Source organism: Salarias fasciatus, chromosome 7 (genome assembly GCF_902148845.1).
Source record: "Salarias fasciatus chromosome 7, fSalaFa1.1, whole genome shotgun sequence".
NCBI classification, from domain to species: domain Eukaryota; kingdom Metazoa; phylum Chordata; class Actinopteri; order Blenniiformes; family Blenniidae; genus Salarias; species Salarias fasciatus.
This window is the reverse complement of record NC_043751.1, coordinates 2,409,143-2,433,937: the sequence shown is the minus strand read 5'-3', so window position 1 is coordinate 2,433,937 and position 24,795 is coordinate 2,409,143. Positions and strand designations below refer to the sequence as shown.

The following is a 24,795-nucleotide window of genomic DNA, read 5'->3' as shown; positions in this document are numbered from 1 at the left end:
GTGTTTCCAGCCGGTTGAATCAGAACTCGGTGATGTTTGGTGGTAATCGATACGATCCGGCTCTGACGGGACTAGTGTGTGTGTGTGTGTGTGTGTGTGTGTGTGTGTGTGTGTGTGTGTGGAGTCTTTAGTAGAATCAGTATTTTTAGCCTTTGTGGCTGATGAGACCTCCGTGCGTCTGCACGCCGCCGCCGCCGCCGTGTGTGAAGACATTGTGAGCGCGGTGTGAAAGCGGCAGCCCCGAGACCTTGAGCGGCTCTCGTCTGAATGGACCCCAGCTATTAACTGTCCCCGAGCCGCTCCGGAAAGCCTTCACGCCTGAGAGGCGCCTCCATCTGGCCCCGGCTCGGTCAGGGCCGAGGGAGGGGGAGGGGCGGCCAGCGGGAGTCGTTACCAACTCACCTCAACAAGAGACCAGTGCCGGGAAACAATGGCTGGGACAATGGCGGGATTACGCCCACGCTCCCACACAAGAGGAGGAGTTCCACACTTTGGTCGAGGGTAAAGCGCAGCGCAGACCGGCGTCTCGGAGCGCCGTCCCCAGGACGCAGGGTCCGCTGGTCCTGCTGGCTTCACAGCTCTGTCCTCTGACCGCCGAGCAGGCGACAGCAGCTCCTGATCGGCAGCGGCTTTTCCACCCCACATCAGCACAGAGGCTGCAGAACAGCTTCAAGCGGGATTCTGCCAAACATGAACACGCTTCAAACATTTTAGATGTCATGCCACAGCATGAGCGCACGCCTGCACGTTACCTTCAGGCCTTCAGTCCTCGAACCGGGTAACATTTACACCCCAACCAGTCAAACCACTAAACTTTCCCCAGTCACGTTTGCACCCAAAGCAAAACCTGCTCATTATGTAAAAACAACACATGTTGTTCCAGGTTGAAACACTTAGTACAACATGCAGGTGTTCTGCTTTTATTTTCTAAATAAACTATAATAATGTGGTGCATTGTGTAAGTTCACTATTTAAAGGGGCTTAAGGCAAGATTTGAGAAAAACTACACATGCATTTCCAGTTTATTCAGTGCTCAGGGCCGTGAAGCATTAAACACCTAAAAGAAAAGGCCAATCTGCATATCTGTCTGTTGCCTTATACAGGCTGTGAGCCACAGAATTTGCTGCAGTTCGGGGTCCGAATTTCCCACGCAGTCGTGGGGATTGACGCTGTATGACCGTTCCCGACGGCTCTGGAACAGGAAGAACATGGCCGCCGTGGACACGGAATTAAACACTGCAGGGATACAAATGGATTCTTCAGCAGCCATCAAACGACCCGCATCCACTCAAAGCCCACAAAACAGTGCCACCACGAAGAACAGGACTTTATCAGCGTTATCTCCTGAGTCAAAAAAAAAATCAAAGACCGACAGACAGTCTGTACAGTGTTTGTGCGCTCCCGCTCCGCCTTGGCTGGTGGCTGCAGTTCCCCACAGCGCCTATCGTGGCAGCGCTGAGGTACATTTTGTAGGGGTGGTGAAAAAAATCGATTATTGATTAATCGCGAATATGTTATGGACGAGTACGAATCGATTATTAAATTTTCAAAAATCGATTCATTTCCCATTATTTTATTTTGTAAAAATGAGATTGCGCGTAGAGCGCGGACCGAGCTCCTCAGGCGCTGCGGCGGCGAGAGCGAGGGAGCGGTGAAATGGAGGAGAAAGCAGCCACGAGCACGCAAGCTGAACCTCTCCACACAGGCGCAATATGTGTGAGTTTATCCAAGCTGCGGCAGACGAACGGGGGACGGAGACACACGACCTCGCTCTCGTCACCGACAACGTCTCAAATATGAACCTGGCTGCAGGGCTTGGCAACTTTCTACATATCCGATGTTACGCTCACACCCTAAACCTCGCCTGCCGGCGAGCGCTGAAGCTGCTGCTGGCGCCCGGCTGCTGGGCGGAGTCAGACGGATCACCGCAGCGCCACCGCCAGTCGTGTTGGAGCAAAGGCAAGCTCTGCTCGGCACGCAAACGGCTTCAGATGCATTTCTAAAATAAGAAAAGGCAATTCATAACATAGGCTGCTAGTAACTGCCTTTTTTTCCCTTTATTTTATCAGAACTGCCGAAACACAAATTTAAGACCTCCAAAGGAAAAACGCTTTAACCTGCCCCCCACTGAAGGAAGACACTTTAACTGATGAAAACTTCGGGTTTAATGGCAGCAAATCTTCATCTTCACAGTAAGAGCTTGTGCCTCACCAGGGGGCTGCTAACTACAAAATACAGTGAGATAACAAAAATACTAAACTGGTTTCTCCGTTCAGTTTCAAACTCCGCTCCATTCATTCAGACGTCATCAAGCAACCTCACCAGAAAACGTCTTTACAGGAAACAGTGCTATCAAAATAAAAGCATCACATATCAAAACCGGAAGTTCATTTCCGCTTACAGCAAACAAATATTGGTAGTACAGCTCAATAAAATAAAAGACAGCAGTCATGGAAATCAAACATTTAAATTAAATTATGGTAATTTACAAACATTTTCCATGTTTTGTTTTGGTTTTTTTTTTAATGTGTTAAAGGTGCATTAAGGAGTTTTACAACCTTAAAAATACTTATTTTCCACCATAAATATGTTCCACATTTTTAATGCTGTGTACAATGTGCCCTGACAGATTCATTACCAGAACCTCTAACAGGCTAAACTGTCACTTGAAAGTCACAGTGCCGGTCCGGCTCCAGAGTTTTTTTGGGGAGAATTTGAAAGGAATGACGTAATGCGCGCTCCGGCTGGTTAGGTTTCGTTTTGTCCGCCATTACTCCGCCAGATGCTTAGTGAGCAACAACTGAGCAGGATCTTCCAGGAAGTCAGAACAGACTGGCTTCTAGCACTGCCACAGCTCCACACAGACTCCACCAGGGAGAAGACACTTAAATCTTACTCGAGCGCTACTAAAAGAGCGAGGAAGGAGTTCCCCTCTTCCGTGCACGGGAGCCACAGGGACGAGTTTTTCACTAAGCTGCATTATGCCCAAGGCCTGCAGGGGGTGCTGTTTCACATAAAACGTCCAAACTCCTTAAGGCACCTAGCTGTTAGGGATGTGCAGGGCTGATCGTTTAACCGCCTACTCATTTATTAAACGTTTAGTATTTTACTAGTCGGTTAAGCGCTGCACGGCCCGTCCATGCTTCACATGTCCACGCAGGTGTGTGTTGCGCGTTGGTCACTGCGCTGCACCGCTCCACGACTCTCCCCCCGTCCGACACCGCATGCAGACACCACACCGCGCCACGCTGCTCCGCACCACGCCTCCCCCCCCATGCCCGCGCAGCGCCGCTCACATTATTAATGAATTATGGGTATTAAGTTGCAGGTTTTCTTGCTTATAGACTAAAATTTGCGACTAGTCGGCGGGGCAATTATTTGAAATTCCCATCCCTAGTAGCTGTGTGGCCTGGGGTCACGGAACAGGCGCCGCCTAATGCACTTGTGCATAGGGAGACTTTGACTTTTGACTTTGACTTAATGTTCACTATCTAATGTTCATTATTCTATATTCACTATTTAATGTTCACTGTTTAAACTTCACTATCTAATGGTCACTATCTAATTTCATTATTTAAAGGTGCCTTAAGGAGTTTGCACGTTTTATGTGAAACAGCGCCCCCTGCAGGCCTTGGGCGTAATGCAGCTAAGTGAAAAACTCGTCCCTGTGGCTCCCGTGCACGGAAGAGGGGAACTCCGTCTTCGCTCGTTTAGAAGCGCTCAAGTAAGATGTAAGTGTCCTCTCCCTGGTGGAGTCTGTGTGGAGCTGTGGCAGTGCTAGAAGCCAGTCTGTTCTGACTTCCTGGAAGATCCTGCTCAGTTGTTGCTCACTAAGCATCTGGTGGAGTAATGGCGGACAAAACGAAACCTAACCAGCCGGAGCGCGCATTACGTCATTCCTTTCAAATTCTCCCCAAAAAAACTCTGGAGCCGGACCGGCACTGTGACTTTCAAGTGACAGTTTAGCCTGTTAGAGGTTCTGGTAATGAATATGTCAGGGCACATTGGACACAGCATTAAAAATGTGGAACATATTTATGGTGGAAAATAAGTATTTTTAAGGTTGTAAAACTCCTTAATGCACCTTTAATGTTCACGATTTAAGGTTCACTCTCTAATGTTCACTATTTACTCATGTTTACTATGTCATATTCACCACTTATGGTTCACTTTCTAATGTTCATTGTTCTATATTCACTATTTAATATTCACTATAAAGATCCTGACACATTTTCTGAATCTTGTCTTCAGTCTCACTGCTGTCCTGTGTGCCGGTTCTCATTCAGCATGTCAGAACAAAGTGCGTGTCTTCTTCTGTGGTGTTAAATGCAGAGTGTCACCGGCACACAGGGCGGTATTGTCTCCTGGCCAGAGGACAGTGTGTCCTCCCTGCTCTGGACGCTCAGGGCAGACTCTCTCCTGCTAAAGGCCTGCGACCCTCTGACAGCTGCTCCGGTGGACAAACAGCCTGCCAACCTTTTCTCTGGTGAATTAATTCTTCATGAGGATAATTTGTTGCTCTAGAAGTGTTTTGTTTGGAGATTCGTGGGGAGAAAACCTCTTTAATGAAGAAACATGCAGTCGGCTGACAGTGTGTTTGTGTTCGCCATTACTGGCTCATTACGGTGGCCCCGAAAGGTCAGCGTCTTCAGAAAACACACGGAAAACATCCACAACACACACACACACACACACACACACACACACACACACACACACACACACACACACACACACACACACACAGATCACATACACAAAACAAACAGGATAAATTACTTTACTGCACTCTGCTAAAATCCTTTTCGCCTGCAGTTCCCCAACAGTATAAAGAGAGAGAGAGACAGAGAGAGAGAGAGAAACATGAAAACATCTATTTCCATCTGTTATTTGACACCAGCCTCATCCACTTTTTATGCACTAATACTCTTAATCTTTTCTTTTCGTTTCTTCTCCTGGTTTTCATGAATGGACTTGCATTCAAACCACTGAGGAAAATACAGCTGTCACAGTAGAGTAGTCAATGGAAACAGATTTATTACACATCAATAAAAACAGACAGACTGGAAACAGTGTGTGATTTTGGTTCTTTACATTGTCAGCAAAGGTGATTGTTCGTAGCTATGAAATCAGTAAGAATGATGAGTGAGCAGGAAGCTAAAGTACAGGATGTCTTTACATTTATGAAGGAATTCAGCTTCCATTAATGCTGAATTCACTATAATACACACATGCTCCATCCTTTTCTTCTGACGTCTGTTTTTAATCTTTTATCTCAGAGTGAAGATCAACATCTGTCAGCAGGTGTTGATCCTCATTATATCCAGGGGAGACGGAGGAACAGAAACCTGTAGAACCAGACCCAGAGGAGACTTCCTGTAGAACCAGACCCAGAGGAGACTTCCTGTAGAACCAGACCCAGAGGAGACTTCCTGCAGAACCAGACTCAGAGGAGACTTCCTGTAGAACCAGACCCAGAGGAGACTTCCTGTAGAACCAGACCCAGAGACTGTCTAATGAAGAGAAGTTAGCACTATAGTGATGAGTTCTCTCCTCTGGGTCCTGTCAGAACTCTACTGCAGCATTTTGGATCACCTGGAGTCTCTTCAGCAGGTCTCGTTTCTCCCTGGTTCTAGAGAATTATTATAATCTCTTCTGGAGGAACTGATGAAGGACTAATGACTCTGAGTCTCAGGTTCCTGGTTTTAGAGACTTTCCAGGAGAAACAGGAGGTTCTGAAGACTGGTTCAATGTGGAGCTGCAGGAGAAGACCTGGTTCCTCTCAGTGGTTCTGGTCCTGGTCTAAAGGAACTCCAGGTTCCTCTCAGTGGTTCTGGTCCTGGTCTAAAGGAACTCCAGGTTCCTCTCAGTGGTTCTAGATGTTCTCTCAGGTTTTAACTGAGTTCAGCAGCAGAACATTCTGACTCCAGGTCTTCATATCTTTAAGTTGATGGTGTCCACATGTCAAAGTGTCCTTGAGCAAGTCACTGAACCTGTGTGTGTGTGTGTGTGTGTGTGTGTGTGTGTGTGTGTGTGTGTGTGTGTGTGTGTGTGTGTGTGTGTGTGTGTGTGTGTGAGAGAGAGAATCTGATTAACAGTGTAAAACACTTTGGTTGTTGCTGAGACAGAGAAATCCAACATTTCCCAATTCACTACAAACACACACACACACACACACACACACTCTCATGATTTACACTCACCCTTCCACTGTGTTCGCTGCGTGATTGGTGTTCAGCCGCAGTGCAGTTTTCCCAGCAGACGTAAAGATCTTCATCACAGACTGCACTTCACTCTGCTCTTGGCGGATTCTTCTCTTGTTCTTCGCTTGTTGAAGGAACATCCTGAACTCCTGACATCTGCTGAAGTCTGAGAGGAAATCTCAGAGTTGCTGCCTGGTAACATATAACTGTCATTATATTTTACATCCTCTCACTTTTGTCCTGTTTCTTTTCCACTTGTGTCCCGGTGAAGGGACAGAGCGTTTAGTCTGATGAGTGGCGGGCCCCTGGGACCGCACGCCTCGGTTTATCAGTACGTTTCATTGTCAGTCAGCACCGTGAAGCCGGGCGAACCGCCGCTCTGCTCGGAGGTGGGAGGAGCTTCCTCCTCGGCTGTAGAGGACACGGCCGTCTGTGGACGCTGCCCAGCGTGTCCCTGCGTCCTCTGCTCGTCCTCCACATTGGTCCTGGTTGTGACGTCCCGCCCTCTGTGTCTGCAGGTACTGCTTCCCCTTCGGACGGCCGGACGGGGCGCTGAAGGCCACGCTGTCCCTGCAGGAACGGGTAAGACCCGCCTCCCACGTGGCAGGAACACCTGGGTTCAGGGTCCAGGAGGAGGTGATGGGCGGAGCCAGCTGAGCCCCACCCCCCCTCACCTGACCCCCGCTCTGCAGGGGCTCCTCACTCTCAAACTCAGCCTGAGCCGACAGCTGCTCCAGTCCAGCGCCCGACCAGAACCAGCTCGGAAGACCTGGATTTACATTACGGACAGGTTCTGACCCGGTCTGATGACCTGCTCTCAGGTTCTGACCCGGTCTGATGACCTGCTCTCAGGTTCTGACCCGGTCTGATGACCTGCTCTCAGGTTCTGACCCGGTCTGATGACCTGCTCTCAGGTTCTGACCCGGTCTGATGACCTGCTGTCAGGTTCTGACCCGGTCTGATGACCTGCTGTCAGGTTCTGACCCGGTCTGATGACCTGCTCTCAGGTTCTGACCCGGTCTGATGACCTGCTGTCAGGTTCTGACCCGGTCTGATGACCTGCTCTCAGGTTCTGACCCGGTCTGATGACCTGCTGTCAGGTTCTGACCCGGTCTGATGACCTGCTCTCAGGTTCTGACCCGGTCTGATGACCTGCTGTCAGGTTCTGGCCCGGTCTGATGACCTGCTGTCAGGTTCTGACCCGGTCTGATGACCTGCTCTCAGGTTCTGACCCGGTCTGATGACCTGCTCTCAGGTTCTGACCCGGTCTGATGACCTGCTGTCAGGTTCTGACCCGGTCTGATGACCTGATGACAGTTTTGTGTTTGTTGTGCTGGAAGTTGGCTCTGGTTCCACAGACAAGCCCCTCAGGTCCGGCGGACCTCTGGTTCGGCTTTGCTTCTGAATATCGCCTGTTTCTGTGCCTCTGGTCCTCCTGATGGAAAACAAAGTGTATCTGCAGCAGGAACCGCTCAACAAAGAGATGGTGATAGAGCAGCAGCGCCGCGGCGTCCACGCCGGAAGGTTCTGCGGCTAAACTCATCATGTCGGGGTTACTAAAGGTGAAGGAAATAAAGAGAAACCGTGAAAAGCTGAGAGCGCTGAGGCCTCTGTGAAAGGACTCATTTATTTGGCACAAAGTGTGAATTCTGATTAAAGTCGACAGCGTTCAGAGGTACGGAGGAGGAACAGCGCCGTTCGGACCGGGCCAGCAGTCTGCCGGTAATTAACATGCTGTTGGCTGTGAGGGAACAATGAGAAGCTTCTGGCACTAAATAAACAGCGAGATGTGTTTTCTGCGCCTCATTGTGCCTCTTTTAGTCGTATTGAACGTTATTCTTTCACAGCGGCGGGCCAGAGATCCGCTGACAGGAGAACCGCTGTGCCGCCACATGCCGATGTGTCCGTTTGATTTCTCCTCCTGACCGCTGGGCTCCGGCCCAGCCGGCTTCTGATTGGCCCAGTTATTTATAAATGTGATCAAATATGAGGAAGGCTTTATTGGCAGAGACAATGGACACATTGTGGACAGATGTTGGACAGATGACCTTGGTGGTGAATAAGTCATCAGTTTGTGGTTGAATAAGAAGAAAAAGCCGTCTGCTGGCGCCGGTCATCATAAACAAGCAGGTCGTCGAGGTCAGAGCTGTCTTTCCAGCTTTTTAACTGAGATGTTCCAACGTATTCAAAGTTGGATGGCAGAGTTTGAATCCGTTCTGTTGTTCTGACCGTCAGGTCGACGGTTCGTTTCATCACCGTGCAGATCCAGCAGAACGCCACCGTTAGCCTGTCAGGCCGTGTACGCCCACTGCCTTCCTGCCAGCCTGAAGAAAGCTCCCAATAACAATAAGTCCAATAACAGTACTTATGTATGCAGCACTGTTCCTTTACTGGACGCTGAGTGTCCTCGGGTCCATGGACGGAGGACAGGGTCTCCCCGTCCTGCTGCTGACCCTCCACCAGGTCCTGACGCTGTTTGGCTGTTGCTGCAGGTGCTGATGAAAGACATCACCACCCCGGTTCCTCCGGAGGACATGAAGCAGCTGGTGCAGAGGTGTCTGGAGAAGGCGGCTCGGATCAACTACAGCCAGCTGATGGAATACGCTCAGGTCAAAGGTGACGTTCGCTCAGACACACGCATGCAGGTGCAGCTGTGAAGCTTTGTGGTACTTTGTGGTAAAATCTTTCACGCTCCTCCAGTCTGAAGTATTGTATTCAGAAAGAGAGGCTGTCTCGTGGTGCACAGGTCAACGGTGGCAGATTGAAAAAGACGTTCAGGAAGACCGACTGACGCGTCTCCCTGACTGAGAAGGAAATATTTGAACCAGCAGTAAATATAAAACCAATCTCTTGTTTCTGAGCCAAATCCTGAGAGTAGGGACCGTGCCAGATTCTCAAAGTGAAACTGGAACCTGATGGGGCTGAAAGCCGGGCTCCTGTTCGGGTTTTCAGTGTTTTCTCCTCAAATCAACATGGATCAGAGACAGAAAGACCAGCAGTGACAGGTTCAGACGGACCGGAGCCACACCAGGGGAAGTCTCACAACAGCACATTTAATGATTATATTCATGAGAACAAAACTGACGTTTGTAGTTTTAAGACTCAATGTGAGAAAAACCTAAATATTGCTTCGAGGAAATGCTGAGTCTTTTGAGGCAATGCAGAGATGATGCAGCGAGAATGAGACTGCATGCAGAAACACTGTCATCTAAAAGGACAGTTCAGGAACAGGAAATGTGAACGCGACTCTGGTATCCATAGTAAGAGGAAAGAAAAAAGTGCTGCAAAGAAAAGCAACAGCTTTTGAAAAGAAGGACAGAGGATTTGTAAGGATGGAAGTCTCAATGTTTTGAATGAGATTACAGGATTTATGTTGCAATAAAACGGCGAAGTTATCCAGACAGAGGCTGTTTGATGTCTGTGTCCTGAGGCAATGCAACACACACCACTGAGCATTTCAACCACAAGGTTTCACTAAAGATGAGACCAGACTGTTAAAGGTAACAGCTGCTGTGATAGAATCTTAAATAATGCCTACAATTTAATGACAATACATGAAAGTCCAAGACTGACAGCCAGACAAGGCGTCTGAGTAGCAAGTAAGTCTCCAGCAAGACTTACTGTCAGAATGTGCAGAGAAAACCCAACAGTTGGCTCAAAGGAAGGCGGGAGAAGAGTTTTCTAGAGGATTCCCAAACCTCTGCAGCCGGTCTCAACTTCTACTGCAGTAACTGTTCCAGGAACGCTGAAGTTTTAGGATTTTAAAAGTGGTGATGGCAGATTACAGAAACCAGAGACGTCCAAATCTGAGGGAGAACATTCTGGAAACAGAACCAACGATTTGCTGAGGGAACACAGAGGTGGAAGAAATAGAACAGTTTGCTTTTGAGGAGACTGTCAGTCCTACTGATCAGGAAGCATTATGGGACAGGGAGCATTATGTACTAATAAATAATAGCATCTCAAATCGCAAAACTATAAGATATGGAGTGCCCCAAGGTTCCATTTTAGGACCACTTCTTTTTATTATTTACGTTAATGATTTTGATAACTCATCTCAGATTACTCACAAGGTAATTTTTGCTGACGATACCATATTTATGTCACATACACATATTGACATTCTACAAAATCTACTAAATCGCGAATTACTCAATATAGATTGCTGGTTTAAATGCAATAAGCTTTCTCTAAATATAAAGAAAACCAACTTTATTGTATTTAGATCAAACAGAAGTCGGAAAAACATTAACAACATACAGATCGAAATAAATGGTAGGGCTATTCAAAGTGTCGAATACACTAAATTCTTAGGTATAAATTTAGACAAGTACCTTGATTTTACCAATCATATTCAATTCCTTATAGATGAATTATCAAAATATGTTGGCCTGTTTCGTAAAATTAGGCACTATTTACGTACTGCAGCGCTCCTTATATTGTATCATTCGCTATTCAAACCACACTTAAATTACTGCAATGTCATATGGTGTAACACGTATCCCACTCACCTGCTGAAACTGCAGACGTTACAAAAGAACGTCATACGTATCATATCATGGGCAGATTTTATAGCTCCATCCAATCAACTGTTCTATAGATTTAAGATCTTGAAGCTCACTGAATGTAACAGCTTTCAAAACGCCTGCGTCATGTACAATGTAGTAAATAAACTCAATCTAAGGCTCTGCCAACTCATCCCAATGACCTCAGTTACACATGATTACAACACGAGAACAAGACATCCGCTGAAGGGGAAAGACCGAGAGCTTAAGTGCACTAAATTCAGTGTTACTTTCATAGGACCTAATGTATGGAATGAACTTGAAAAGGATATAATGGAATCAAAAAGTCTAAACGTTTTTAAAGGAAAAATGAAAACAAAATTACTAAATAGCTAAGTCTAATTCACTACGTTTCACTAGTTGAAACCGGAAATGTATTGTGCTGATGTGTATTGATGATGTATGATTTTGAATATTGGAATGAATGCTTGATAGAAGTGAATAATTGTTTATGATGTCTATCTGCTAGTAACATGATCCAGTATAAAGGGGCGGGCTCGATAAGTTCTTGAAACTTCTATCTGCTCCTTTTGAGCACCATGTGTGTTATGGCCCAAATACTGTAAAATGTTTTCATGCTTTAATGCTCAATAAAAAGAACTGAACTGAACTGAAGTCAAAAATCCTCGACCAGTCATCATCAGTCACAACACTCATGATGGAAACATGTTTTTATTTCCTGGAACCTGGCGGATCTGCAGTGGACCCTCAAGCTGCTCCAGAGAAGAGACTGGAAGACATGATGAGACTGGGAGAGCTGAGCATCGAAGTGCTGCAGCAGAACGAAGAGCATCACTCTGAGGTCTGTCACTGCTTCTTCTGCTTCCTGTCTGCCACTTCCTCTTCTTCTGCTTCCTGTCTGCCGCTTCCTCTTCTTCTGCTTCCTGTCTGCCACTTCCTCTTCTTCTGCTTCCTGTCTGCCGCTTCCTCTTCTTCTGCTTCCTGTCTGCCACTTCCTCTTCTTCTGCTTCCTGTCTGCCACTTCCTCTTCTTCTGCTTCCTGTCTGCCACTTCCTCTTCTTCTGCTTCCTGTCTGCCACTTCCTCTTCTTCTGCTTCCTGTCTGCCGCTTCCTCTTCTTCTGCTTCCTGTCTGCCACTTCCTCTTCTTCTGCTTCCTGTCTGCCACTTCCTCTTCTTCTGCTTCCTGTCTGCCACTTCCTCTTCTTCTGCTTCCTGTCTGCCACTTCCTCTTCTTCTGCTTCCTGTCTGCCACTTCCTCTTCTTCTACTTCCTGTCTGCCACTTCCTCTTCTTCTACTTTCTGGAAGTATATCCAGCTGCAGACCCATGTAACACTACAGAACACTCCCACTGTGACGGTTAGGGTTAGGGATGATGACATGATTCCTTCACATCTTCAATTCCGCTATACTTGCCGCCATGGGCGTGTCTTGTAGGGGCGTGTCTTGTAGGGGCGTGTCTTGTAGGTCCTGCGGTCTGCAGCTGGACCCTCCTCACTTTCTGTCTGTCACAACTTCTTTTTCTACTTCCTGTCTTTGACTTCTACTACTTCCTCTCTGTCACTCCTCCTTCACTCAACTGGTCGCTCCCTGAGTCGTTTACAGTTACATGGAATTGAAACAGATCAGTGTTTTTGTAGCACAGAGCTGCAGAGCCTCCTCCCTGTCTGAGCCGTCACTGCTCTCCCACTCACTGCATCTGGTGAAGACGTCCCGGCTGAAAGACCTGATGGACAGGGGCTAGGGTCTCTGGACAGGGGCTAGGGTTTCTGGACAGGGGCTAGGGTTTCTGGACAGGGGCTAGGGTTTCTGGACAGGGGCTAGGGTCTCTGGACAGGGGCTAGGGTTTCTGGACAGGGGCTAGGGTTTCTGGACAGGGGCTAGGGTTTCTGGACAGGGGTCAAGTGTTAGACAAGGGGCCATGGTTCAGGGTTCAGGATTAGATCAGGAATCAGGATTTAGGGTTAGAGATTATGGTTTGGCTTTGGGTTGGGGTTAGGATTTAGGGTTGGCTGTTGTAGTTTGGGTTCAGGTTTAGGTTTCAATTTATGGTTTGGTTAGGGTTGGTTGGTATTATTTGGGGGTTTTTAGGGTTAGTCAGGGTTGGTTAGGGTTAGTAGGGGTTTCTTGGGGTTAGTAGGGGTTAGTCGGGGTTGGTTGGGGTTAGTTGCAGTTATTTAGGGTTGGTTAGGGTTAGTTAGGGTTAGGCGGCTGTGCTGCCGTTCCTGTGGTGATGGTGGCTCAGGAGTCATTGGTATTAGTTGGGGTCGGTTGGTGTTAGTAGGGGTTGGTTGGGGTTAGTAGGGTTAGTTAGGTTAGGATTAGGGTTAGTTGAGGTTATTTAGGTTTGGTTGGGGTTAGAAGGGGTTAGTCAGGGTTGGTTGGGGTGAGTTGAGGTTATTTAGGTTTGGTTGGGGTTAGTTGGGGTTGGTCGGGGTTGGTTGGTGTTAGTAGGGGTTGGTTGGGGTTAGTAGGATTAGTTAGGTTAGGGTTAGTTGAGGTTATTTAGGTTTGGTTGGGGTTAGTCGGGGTTAGTCGGGGTTAGTTGGGGTTATTTAGGGTTGGTTAGGGTTAGTTGGGGTTAGTTGGGGTTAGGCGGCCGTGACTGGCCGTGGCTCAGGAGTGACTGCAGGTTTTTCCAGCTCCACTCTGCTGTCTGGTTTCTAGTAGCAGTATTGGAAACGCTGCTGGGCTCGTCGGTAACTCGCTTGCCTCTTTTTGACGACGGCGCCACGAGTCACTTGATCATTTCGTGTACACTACTGATCACCTTCCCCAGCGATGCCCATCGTCTCCGTTTCCTGCCGTTGCTGGGCCGGCGGCGCCGCGCTGCAGCAGGAAGTGGGCCGATGACACGACAAGTGGCAGCGCCGCATTAATTTGAGCGGAGGCGGTAGCGGCACGATGAAAACAACGCCCACGGCCCATATGCACGCCTTTCTCCTTCACCGCAGTGCAAAACTGATCAATCATAGGTGTTGAGATGTGGCGCCGCGATCGGCCCTGAAGTGGCGGCGTGGCGCTCGGGCATCTGCTCCAGCACTATTTTTACCGGCAGCGGCGCCATGGCAACCGGTGGAGCTGTGGACGTGATGTTAACTGCAAATTAAGAGGCTCCTCATCAGAGCAGCGCCACAAGCTGTCACAGCTTAAATTTAGAAGCCATCATAATTGTTTACTCGGCTGCTGTCACCGTCGACGACGGTGGTTTGTGTTGTTGTCGCTTCGTTTATACGATGTCAAAGTTACGAGTCACGACGCCGCTTCCCTTCGATACTAATGGTGTATTTAAAGATCTGATAAATATGGTTTAACACTGGAATCAGTGAAATGTGTTAAACTCGCTGCGATGGTTGAAGCGGCGAGTGTCGGGTCTGCAGACGCAGAAAACACTGGAAGCTGCAGAAACAGTTACTCCAGAGGAAGTTTCCTTTAATACGGCGAGCTCAGCCTCACTGCGGCGGCCACTTCATGACACCTGGCTTCATCACAGAGGACGCTCTTCATGGGTGTAGCTCTAACAAAGGCAGAATTACCCAGAAGCGACTGGTGTGAGTTGCTGTTTGTTAGCAGGTGTTTAGAGTAGATCTCTGGGAACAATCCTGCACTCAGTGACAGGTTCATCAACACCATACAAACTCACCATTCAGCTTCCCAAACAGGCTGAACACAGACAATGAAAAGCTCAACACAGGACGCCACTGCTGTCTGAGTGTCCCACTGAGCCTCTGCTTCTCCTAAATCCAGCCATCACAGCTGAGAATCAAACGCTCAGTGAGGTCTCGGTTCCCAAACCAGACATCGTCTCTTCAGGAGCCCTGAACTGCTGAGCGGACCCAGATTCTGCTCTCATACCGTACTTTGAACCTCACAACTATGGAGTCACTGTTTGGCCTTGCAGACGTGTCCAGACCGTCTGATTGGACACTGCCAGTGGCGGCATGTGAGCTGGAGCTGGCTCGTTAGCACCAGTTGACTGTCTCCAGGGATGTCCCTCGTTCCCGGAGCGAAGCGCCTCGTGTTGACATCGCTGTTGTGCAAGTTACTTTTAAAAAGTAATTGCTTATAGTTACTTTTCATTTCTTCAAAAAAGCAACTGAGTTACACTATTTTGAAAGTAACTAATCACTAGGTAACTCAGTATTGCATTACTTTAACAAAAATGTGTTTAAATATGTCAAAGAATTTAGATCCCCTCTTTAGGATACATGTTCAGTTATTGATTATAAAACTGAGTGTATGATTAATGAAATAAATGAACCCTTGGCAGAATGAATTACAAACAGGAAACACTACATTAATCCACACCATTCACATGTTGCTGTGTGACGATATGAGACAACACTCTAATCACATTTCATTTGAAACTAGACAGCATTTTTACATCTGTCGACATAGATCGATATGTCAATAGATGTAAGTACTTCTGTTTTTCTTTGATTGATCAGGCTCTATGGCTGTATCTCTACCTGCTCTATGGCTGTATCTCTACCTGCTCTATGGCTGTATCTCTACCTGCTCTATGGTCAGGCTCTATGGCTGTATCTCTACCTGCTCTATGATCAGGCTCTATGGCTGTATCTCTACCTGCTCTCTGATCAGGCTCTATGGCTGTATCTCTACCTGCTCTATGATCAGGCTCTATGGCTGTATCTCTACCTGCTCTATGGCTGTATCTCTACCTGCTCTATGATCAGGCTCTATGGCTGTATCTCTACCTGCTCTATGGTCAGGCTCTATGGCTGTATCTCTACCTGCTCTATGATCAGGCTCTATGGCTGTATCTCTACCTGCTCTCTGATCAGGCTCTATGGCTGTATCTCTACCTGCTCTCTGATCAGGCTCTATGGCTGTATCTCTACCTGCTCTCTGATCAGGCTCTATGGCTGTATCTCTACCTGCTCTCCATCCCCAGCCGTTAATCCAGCTACAACCTGAGCCTCCTTTTAAATCCAGCAGGGACCAGCCTGGCTCTGCCATTGTTGAGTTTTTGGACTTCACAAAAGAAGAAATCCAACACCACATGTACACACACACACACACACACACACACGCACACGCGCGCACGACACACTCGCACGCACACATGCGCACACACACACACACACACACACGCACACGCGCGCACGACACACTCGCACACACACACACACACACACACACACACACACACACACACACACACACACACACATGCACACACACACACGCGCGTCAAGCTTGTGGAGGTGTCTTGAACATACTTCCATGTGGAGCAGACTTTCCCTGCTCTTCATGGTAATGTGGGGATTCATGGTGTTACACACCATCACACATTAACAACTTCATTTCCGAGGCCAGAGTGGGTGAATATGACAGTGTTAATGAGTTAGCTGTAAAGATCTGAACACTCAGCCTGTCTCTTCTTCTGCTATGAATATTAAAAGAAAGGTCTTTTGTTCTCCTGATGTTGTTGGTACGAGTGGAAGTGTCATCTGTTGTAATTTGCAGAAGGCCGCTTGGTGTTTGTGTCTGACTGTTTTCTGTTCCTCTTTGTGCTTTCTCCTGTGGGAAGGGAAGAGAGGTAAGTCTGCTCTGCTGCATGCTCCCAGCTCTCACCACCACCCCTGCTCCTGCTCCTCTCTCATTGGAAACTAAATGCTGAACTCACTTTGTTCAGCTACAAGAACAAACAAGTCTGTTAGCTCTGTTTGGTAAAGAAACACTTCAGACTTTCACTTGACTGAAGGTGTTTGTAGTTGTGTCCCTGTTCTTCTGCTTTACTTTTGATCATGCTTCAAGAAACCATGAAACCACAGAAACTGCTTCGTTGAGATCTGGAGATTTATTGATGTGAAAAAGGGAAAGAACCCAGCGAACAGCGGTTCTCCAGGAGACCAGGACCAGCTGGAAACAGGAAGTTAAAAAAACAAACTAACATTTTACAGTAAGAACACGACTGCACAAAGTACAAGGTGAACCTTGAAGGTGATGAATACCACATCAAGGTCCCAGCAGGAAGCTGAGACCACCAGAACTGGACCAGAGCAGGTCTGAGTCTCGACCAGAACTGGACCTCAGGAGGCCTGAGGAGTATCTCATTCTGAAGAATTTGGTGGAAACCCCATGCAACGTTGGTTCCATGCTGTTGCTGTTGTGATGGTCTGATGGTGTGATGTTGTGATGCTGTGATGTTGTGATAGTATGATGCTGTGATGTTGTGATAGTGTGATGGTGTGATGTTGTGATGGTGTGACGTGATAGTGTGATGTTGTTATGGTTTGATGTGTGATAGTGTGATATTGTGATAGTGTGATGGTGTGATAGTCTGATTTTGTGATGGTGTGATTTTGTGAGGGTGTGATGTTGTGATGGTATGATAGTGTGATATTGTGATGGTGTGATAGTGTGATGTTGTGATGTTGTCATGGTGTGATGTTTTGATGTAATGGTATGATGTTGTGATGGTGTCATGTCATGGTGTGATGGTGTGATGTCATGGTGTGATGGTGTGATGTCATGGTGTGATGGTGTGATGTTGTCATGGTGTGATGGTGTGATGTTGTCATGGTGCGATGGTGTGATGTCATGGTGTGATGGTGTGATGTCATGGTGTGATGGTGTGATGTTGTCATGGTGTGATGGTGTGATGTTGTCATGGTGTGATGGTGTGATGTTGTCATGGTGCGATGGTGTGATGTCATGGTGTGATGGTGTGATGTTGTCATGGTGCGATGGTGTGATGTCATGGTGTGATGGTGTGTTCTATTTCATCCCTACTGACCGCCAGAGGCGGTGCTTAAAGCACTGGAATGTTCCCTTAGCGCATGCGTAGTTCGAGTATGTATACCAACAACGTCACTTGTGACCCCTGGGTGACCCATGAATTACTATAAATTCCTGCCGGAAACCCCGGTTCAGTTCCTATTTTTCTTCTCGCGTTCTGTTCGAGCCTTGGAGAATCAGGACCTGCCTCTTTTTGGTGATTTTTGCCTTGGTTGCTGGGAGCCTTGTGACTTTCAAGTCGGAGCTGCGGAACGCCCTCCAAAGGCTGTGACCAAGACTTCCTGATTCCATCCCCTCCGCGGCGCTTGGCTGTCACGGTGATTGTCTCCGTGCTGAGATCTTTCCGCCCTCCAGAGTGCGGTAAGGTTGCAGATATATTCGGGAGCGCACGCGGCACCGGGACGCCGACGTTCTGTTGGTTGGTACGGCCGCTGGCCGTGGGTGTCGGCCCGCGGGGAGCGCGTCTCCTCCGTGCTGGCGCGGCATTGTGCTGCTCCACCCAGCTAGGTAGCCGGGCTGCCTGCTATGTTGTTAGCTGTGCTACAGCGTTAGCGGAGTTAACGCGGCGTTGGTAGTGCGCCGTCGTGTGACATTGTTAGCGGTTCTACGCTGCAGGCGGTGTCTCCGCCGTTTGTGTTCTCCACTGTGGTGGTCCGTGTTGTTGGTTTCACAGTGTCTCCGTTGTGGTGCGTGCATCTATGCTGTAGCAGGGCTTACGCTGCTTGCATCCCAGATAGCATACGGATGTGGGCCACCTCAGGCAACAATCTGGCACTGTGGGCATTCTTCTGGGCCGCAAAAAACAGATGTAAGCCTAAACTGGCCCATGTGGTAAATACTACATTTGGCCCATACCTCATAAAACAAATATGGCCCATGTTTGGCAAATCCGTAGCAGAGTAGGGAATAGTTATTCTGTAGGTGAACCAAGGCTGGGCCACATATGGTTCGGCACACGTGGCCCACCTTTTCTGAAACACATTTGGGCCACTTTTGGCCGAAAGACGGCAGTCAGCATCGACTAATCTGGATGTGAGCCTGAAGTGGCCCACATGTAACATGGTGGGGTCCATACTTTGTGAAGTACAAATGTTGCAGGGCAAGAAAAGACAAGAAAAGCTATGTTAGTTTGCTTCTCTCATTGAACAGCTGTCCACTATTACTTGCTCCTAGTTGTATCTACAATTTCAATTAGCAGACACTTTTGTCCAAAGCAACGTACAACAGATATAACATACAACCATTACACTCACATTCAAAACTAGGGACAATTTAGGGTGACCAATTAATCTGACATGCATGCTTTTGGACTGTGGGAGGAAGCCAGAATAGGGAACCCATGCAAACTCCACACAGAAAAGCCCCAAGCCCTGGCCAGTACTTGAACCCAGGACCCTCTTACTGTGAGACGAGACCATTAACTACTACGCCACCATGAATAGCTATGCAAACTGCTACTGCTTTTCTTTTGTCCAGATCATCCGTTATTAACTAAACCATAAACATAAGATAAGATAAGATAAGATAAGATGACTTTATATTCCTTTTTCAGTGGAATGTTCCATGATGTACCTGAACATATCACCCACAGTGACAGGTTTTTTTTGTTTTGTTTTATTTGTTTGTTTGTTTGTTTTTTTGTTAATGAAGTCAACTACTAAGTCTGTATGCCGTGAAGGATCATATCTTTATTCAAACTCTACTTTCCGTTATGGTTTTTCCTGCTTCAAGTCGGAGTTTTCCAAATTATCGAGTCCTTTAAATGCATCATATTTGAATTGACGAATGGGCACAAGGAAGCAATGCTGCAAACCTGCAGCTGTGAATTCTATCCAGAACAGAAGAGAAGTCATGGTGAGGTAAGTCCCTGAACAAATAATAAAAGAATGAATTAATCTGTCTGTTGGAAACATTTAGCTCTTATTGTTGGAACTTTACATTGTTTTGTCAGGTTGCCAGTGCTGCAAAAATGTTAGGTAGTTAACATTCACTTTTATGTAAGGATAAAGTGACCAGTGCTGAAAAGGCGTGCCACACAGCGATGTAAGTCTTTTTTTTTTTTTTTTTTTTCCCTTGTCCTGTGCAGCAGCTGGGCGTGCAATATTGTATGATTGTAGCCTTTTACTATCCGAACAGATTTTAATGTTAGCAGCAGGACGAGACTGAGTCTCCTCCTGCTGCTGCCTTTATTTAAAGCTGGCATCCGGCATGGCTGAGGACAGGACCGGGACGGAAACGCTCAGAGAGCAAGAGACAGAAAGAGAGAAAGATAAAGAGAGGGAGAACGGAGAACCGGGGGGGGCACAACCTATGTACAAAGTCACAATACAAAACAGTGTTGTCGACGCACCACACGCAACCGAGAACAATCCCAAACCCCAATCTAGACAACACCAAAACAGAGCCGACAACCAACACAGACAATTACAGAACCACACATACTTTTTTTTTTCTTTTTGAACCACATTAGTGAACAGACCAGGCCACAAAAATAAAAGGAGGTGTAGGGGAGGAAGGAAATGCAAGGACACCACAAACCCTTTTTTTTTTTTTTTTTTTTGAATATAGCTAGTCGTAACTAGTAGTAAACTCGGGGCGTGCATCAAGAGAGGTCTGCTACAGATCACCATTAGTCTAACCACCACAAGAAGACAAGGTAACCCAGTATGTGAAGAGTGATTAAAGATCAACGTGATCATGTGAATATGATGGTGACAGTGATGGTGATAGTGATCATGCATATATGACCTCTGACCTCTGAGAAGGCCAGAAGCAGGCCAGAGAGGCCCTCAGAGCCCAGACAGCCGGCGGTCATCACAGAGCCCGGATCCAAGTCGCCCCCCCAGGCAGACGCCCACGCTCCGGTCCAGAAACGGGGCAGAGGAAAGCCCCGGCCGGGGACCCCGGCAATCCCGGGGCCCGGGCCCCGCGGAGCCACGACTGGCAGGAGCCGGTCCACCCCGGGCGCCGGACGCCCGGAGCGGGCAGGGCCGAGAGCCCAAGGCCCAAGAGCCCAGGAGCCAACCCCCCACCCAGGCGGAGGGCCATGACCCACCCAGGAGAACCAGCCCACACGGGCGGCTACCCACCCCAGGCCAGTACACCCCCCAGCGCCCCGGCCACGCACCCCGAGATCCAGGGCATCACCCCCCCCCCCCCCCCCCCACCCCCCCCCCACCCCCCCACCCCACGACCCCAAGATCTGCCCAGATAGCAAAAATTTTTCGGCCTATATCTGGCCCATACCTGACATGTTCATACGGCCCACATACCACATGGAATGATGGCACTTGGGAGTTCTGCTCCTGTTTGCCAAAAGTGGGCCACAACCAAGCCTTTACAATGCCAGATGTCAACCAAAAACAGGCCATATAAACCAGCACTCACCCAAATTTGGGCCACTAGCAAAATTCTTTTGGCCCATATCTGGCCCATACCTGACATGTTCAAACGGCCCACATACTGCATGGACTGATGGCACTTGGGAGGTCCGTTCCCCTTGTGCCAAAAGTGGGCCACAACCAAACCAGCACAGTGCCAAATGTCAGCCAAGAGGAGACCAAATAAATCAGCACTCACCCAAATTTAGGCCACTGTGCACAAAATTCTTTTGCTAGTGGCCCACATTCGGTTGAGTTCTGGTAGATTTGGCCTGTTTTTGGTTGACATCTGGCATTGTGAAGGCTTGGTTGTGGCCCACTTTTGGCAAACAGGAGCGGACCTCCCAAGTGCCATCATTCCACGCGGTATGTGGGCCATATGAACATGTCAGGTAATGGGCCAGATATGGGCCATAAGAATTTTGCTATCTGGGATTGTTGTGCTGTTGCGTTGCGCCGGCTGCGGCGTTACTGCGTGACGGCGGTATCCCACTGTAGCCGTACTCTTTCGTTGTGCTCGGCCGTGGCTTCAGATGCTTGAGGTGCCCCTGTTATAGATGCACCTCAGCTATTGTGTGTCTACGTTCTTTGCGTAGTGAGCTGCTGTGTGGCCGACGGTCGGCCTGAAGTTTTGTTGTTTGCCTGGCTTGTTGCTCAGCATGTGGCGCTGCTCCCGCGGGAGCCGCAGGGTGATCATCTTCCCCCTGCACCTACTTGGTTTGCTGTGCAGACAGCATACAACCTCTTCCCTCGGCTTACTGCACCACCGTCCCGGGCCCCTGGTAGTCTGCGGGTGTCGCTGTGTAGCAGTGGGGAGCAGGCCCCGGTTGACTGTTTTGTTGCTGTGGTGCTGCCCGGTTGCTAGCTGTCCTGCGTTTGCCATGCAGGCGGCGTCTGCCCCCTTCCCTCGACTTACTGCGCTAGCGTTCCCTTCTCCGGGCACCCGTACCTCCGACGGGCACGGCTGTGGTTGCTGTGCAGGCGGCGTGCGCCCCCTTCCCTCAGCTTCCCTGCTGTCTATACTATGACCGGCTGCCTGCGCGTGGTGTAACGGTCAGGCAGGAGGAGGGAGAGCCGCCTGGTGGCCGCTCTCTCTGTTGTTTGTTCTCATTGTCCGGTGTTCTGGTTGTGCAGAGATGGACGGCTCTCACCAGTGTGTTTCCTGTGGAGCCTCCCTGCAGGCAGATGATGGCCATGACTTCTGCCCCAGCTGTCTTGGGCCTGCTCACCTCCGGGACGCATTGTCCGATAATCCGTGCCTGGATTCCAGCTACATGCCCCACGCACAGCGGGTCGCCCGGGTGGCGCAGGTCTCCCCCGTTGCTGAGGGTGGCCCGGGGCCCTCCTCTTTAGGACAGCTGCCTGCTGCTCAGCCGAGGCATTCTAAGCGCCGTGGCGGATCCGCTGCTGGGGCTCCGCCACCAGGGAAGCAGGCGAGGTCCAAGCCGAACCTCGCTGCGGAGGTGGCGCAGCTGCAGAGGGAGCTGGAGGAGATGCGGGCCCCCGCGATGCGGCCCTTCGTTCCCCCGCCCCCGTGTCCTCCAGATGTTCCCGTGACGCCGGCTCGGCCGGCCGACCCGGCCGGCCGCTCCGCCAGCCGCGCCGCTGCCAGCCGCCCCCCTGGTGCCCCTCGGGGCCGGGGGGCCAGGGATTGATGCTCGGGGGCTGAGTGTTGGATCTTTTTCCAATCAGCAGCTGAGGCTCTGGGTGGCTACGGCTTCAGACCCCTGGGTGGTTTCCACCTTGACCCAGGGCAAGCTGACACGCTGCAGTTCCGACGCCGGCCCCCCAACCCCGACCGGGCTACCGTGACTGTCATCAGGGACCAGGTGAAGGCTCTGGCCTTGGACCAGGAGTAGGCCACCCTCCTGGCAAAGGGGGCGATCGAGGTGGTGGACCCCCTGTTGGACCCCGGGGGTCCAACAGGGAGCTGCACGCTCTGTCTGTTCACCCGACATGCCTCAGATGGCACCCGGATGGGGCTGACGTCACGCTGTGGCCGAACGTTCCTACCTAAGGTCTGGGCGAGGCCGGGGGCCAACCAGCCTATTCGACTTGCCCGATATGACCCCCCGCCAGGCGGCTCGGGGGACCAGTTGGCACTCTTGTGCCCGGTAAGGGCCCTCAGGGGCTACGTGGCGGCGGATGTACATACTACTGACCAGCTGTTTGTCTGCTATGGGGGCCCTAGGACAGGATCTGCGCTATCTAAGCAGCGCCTGTCCCATTGAGTGGTGGGCACCATTCGCCATTCTTGTCTGGCCGCGGGCCGGCCTTCGCCCCAGGGGGTGTGTTGCCATTCCACTCAGGCGGTGTCTACGTCATGGGCTGCCCTGAAGGGGGTGCCCCTGGATGAACTGTGTGCTGCCGCCTCCTGGTCTACGCCGGGCACCTTCTCAAGATTCTACCAGTTGGACGTTGTGCCTCTGCATCCCCCACGGGTGGTGCTGGACCCGGCAGAGGCGTCTCAGTGAGGTGGGTCTCTGGGATTCCTCGTGACCAAGTTGGCATACGTCATTCCAGTGCTTTAAGCACCGCGTCTTAGGGATGAAATACAACGAGAGTTACAAATGTAACTACGGTTCTATGAATCCTAGATGACTGCCAGAGCACTCTGTCACTCGGAATCCTCGTGGTCACGCGAGAAGATTCCATAGGAACCAAACCGGGGTTTCCGGCAGGAATTTATAGTAATTCCTGGGTCACCCAGGGATCACAAGTGACGTTGTTGGTATATGTACTTGAACTATGCATACGCAAAGGGAACATTCCAGAGCTTTAAGCACCGCCTCTGGCGGTCATCCGGGATTCATAGAACCATAGTTACATTTGTAACTCTCGATAGTGTGATGGCATGCTGTGATGGCACGATGGTCTGGAGTTTCTTAGCTTGCTCTGGCCTGTCAGTACCAACTCCACATTGTTTCAGGGCCTTAACTGGGTACTTGGGTAGCTACCTGTCTGTTGCGTCAGGTCGTGTCCATCCCTCTGAGAACCGAGCATTGACAAATCTGATCCTCCTTGTCCGTGGTTGGATAGCCTCCACACTCAGTGCATCTCACCAATAGAAGATCTCTGGAAGAGCTTTGGGATGTGGCAGAGTAGAGGACTCACACCATTAATGTACAGCCGACAGGCCTGTGGAATCTGTGTCAAAATCAGTGAAAACCCCAGCAAAGGTGTCAGCGCCTTGTTGAATTTAGAGAACCACAAGTAAAGATGGTTATCAACATGACAACCTGTTACCAGAAGGTCCCCCCAAAGATAGAATTCTCTGAACCTCCTCAAGTGAAACTATTGAATTTATTGCTCTGGTTCAGTGAAATGTAAACTTATTCACCCTAAGAGTGTAAGATGAGTGTGTTCACACAGGCTTAGTAGAGGGTCTTGTTCCAGAAGAAGGTCATGGCCTTGACAGGGTCACACAATACAAACACATGACACACACAGTTCCCCATTGTCCCAAAACGCCACAGTGGATGGAAGACAGCGTCAGTGTGTGACTGAGCTCTTGGTTGCACAGGGTCGCTCTGATCCTCTGGTTTACCGTCTTCACTGGAGACATCAGCCTTATTGCTTTGTGTTTTCTGTTTCTCTGAGGGCCATTCTTCAAAGTAAGACACTTTCAGAAACCTATGGAAACTTGATCCACTGTGCCGGTGCGAGCTTTGGAGAAAGAGCTTGATACAATAGACATGGTTTATATGATGGATTCTTCAAGTTCAGCAAAACTGAAATACTGAGATCACTGAGTTTGCAAGTAAACGACTTCTTTGCTCTGGTAAAGTGGTCTTCATTGTTTCTGTTCAGTGCTCACTATCTGAGCAGAAGGTTATTCCCTCAGTAAATACAGATGAAACAAAAAGCCAGATCAAGCAGCAGTCTGATGAGCTGGATCAGCTGAATGTGAAAGAAAAGATGT

At 49.2% G+C, this 24,795-nt stretch overlaps 1 protein-coding gene across 5 annotated transcripts in view; it reads left to right on the top strand.

The window, feature by feature from the left end:
• cadps2 (Ca++-dependent secretion activator 2) overlaps positions 1-24,795 on the top strand; it is a 219,114-nt gene that overhangs the window by 140,106 nt on the left and 54,213 nt on the right. For all 5 annotated transcript variants that reach the window (XM_030097248.1, XM_030097247.1, XM_030097245.1 and 2 more), the window contains 3 exons: positions 6,722-6,785; positions 8,696-8,819; positions 11,470-11,570. In XM_030097248.1, the coding sequence (XP_029953108.1) occupies positions 6,722-6,785; positions 8,696-8,819; positions 11,470-11,570 (289 nt within the window). The remainder of the gene's footprint in view (positions 1-6,721; positions 6,786-8,695; positions 8,820-11,469; positions 11,571-24,795) is intronic.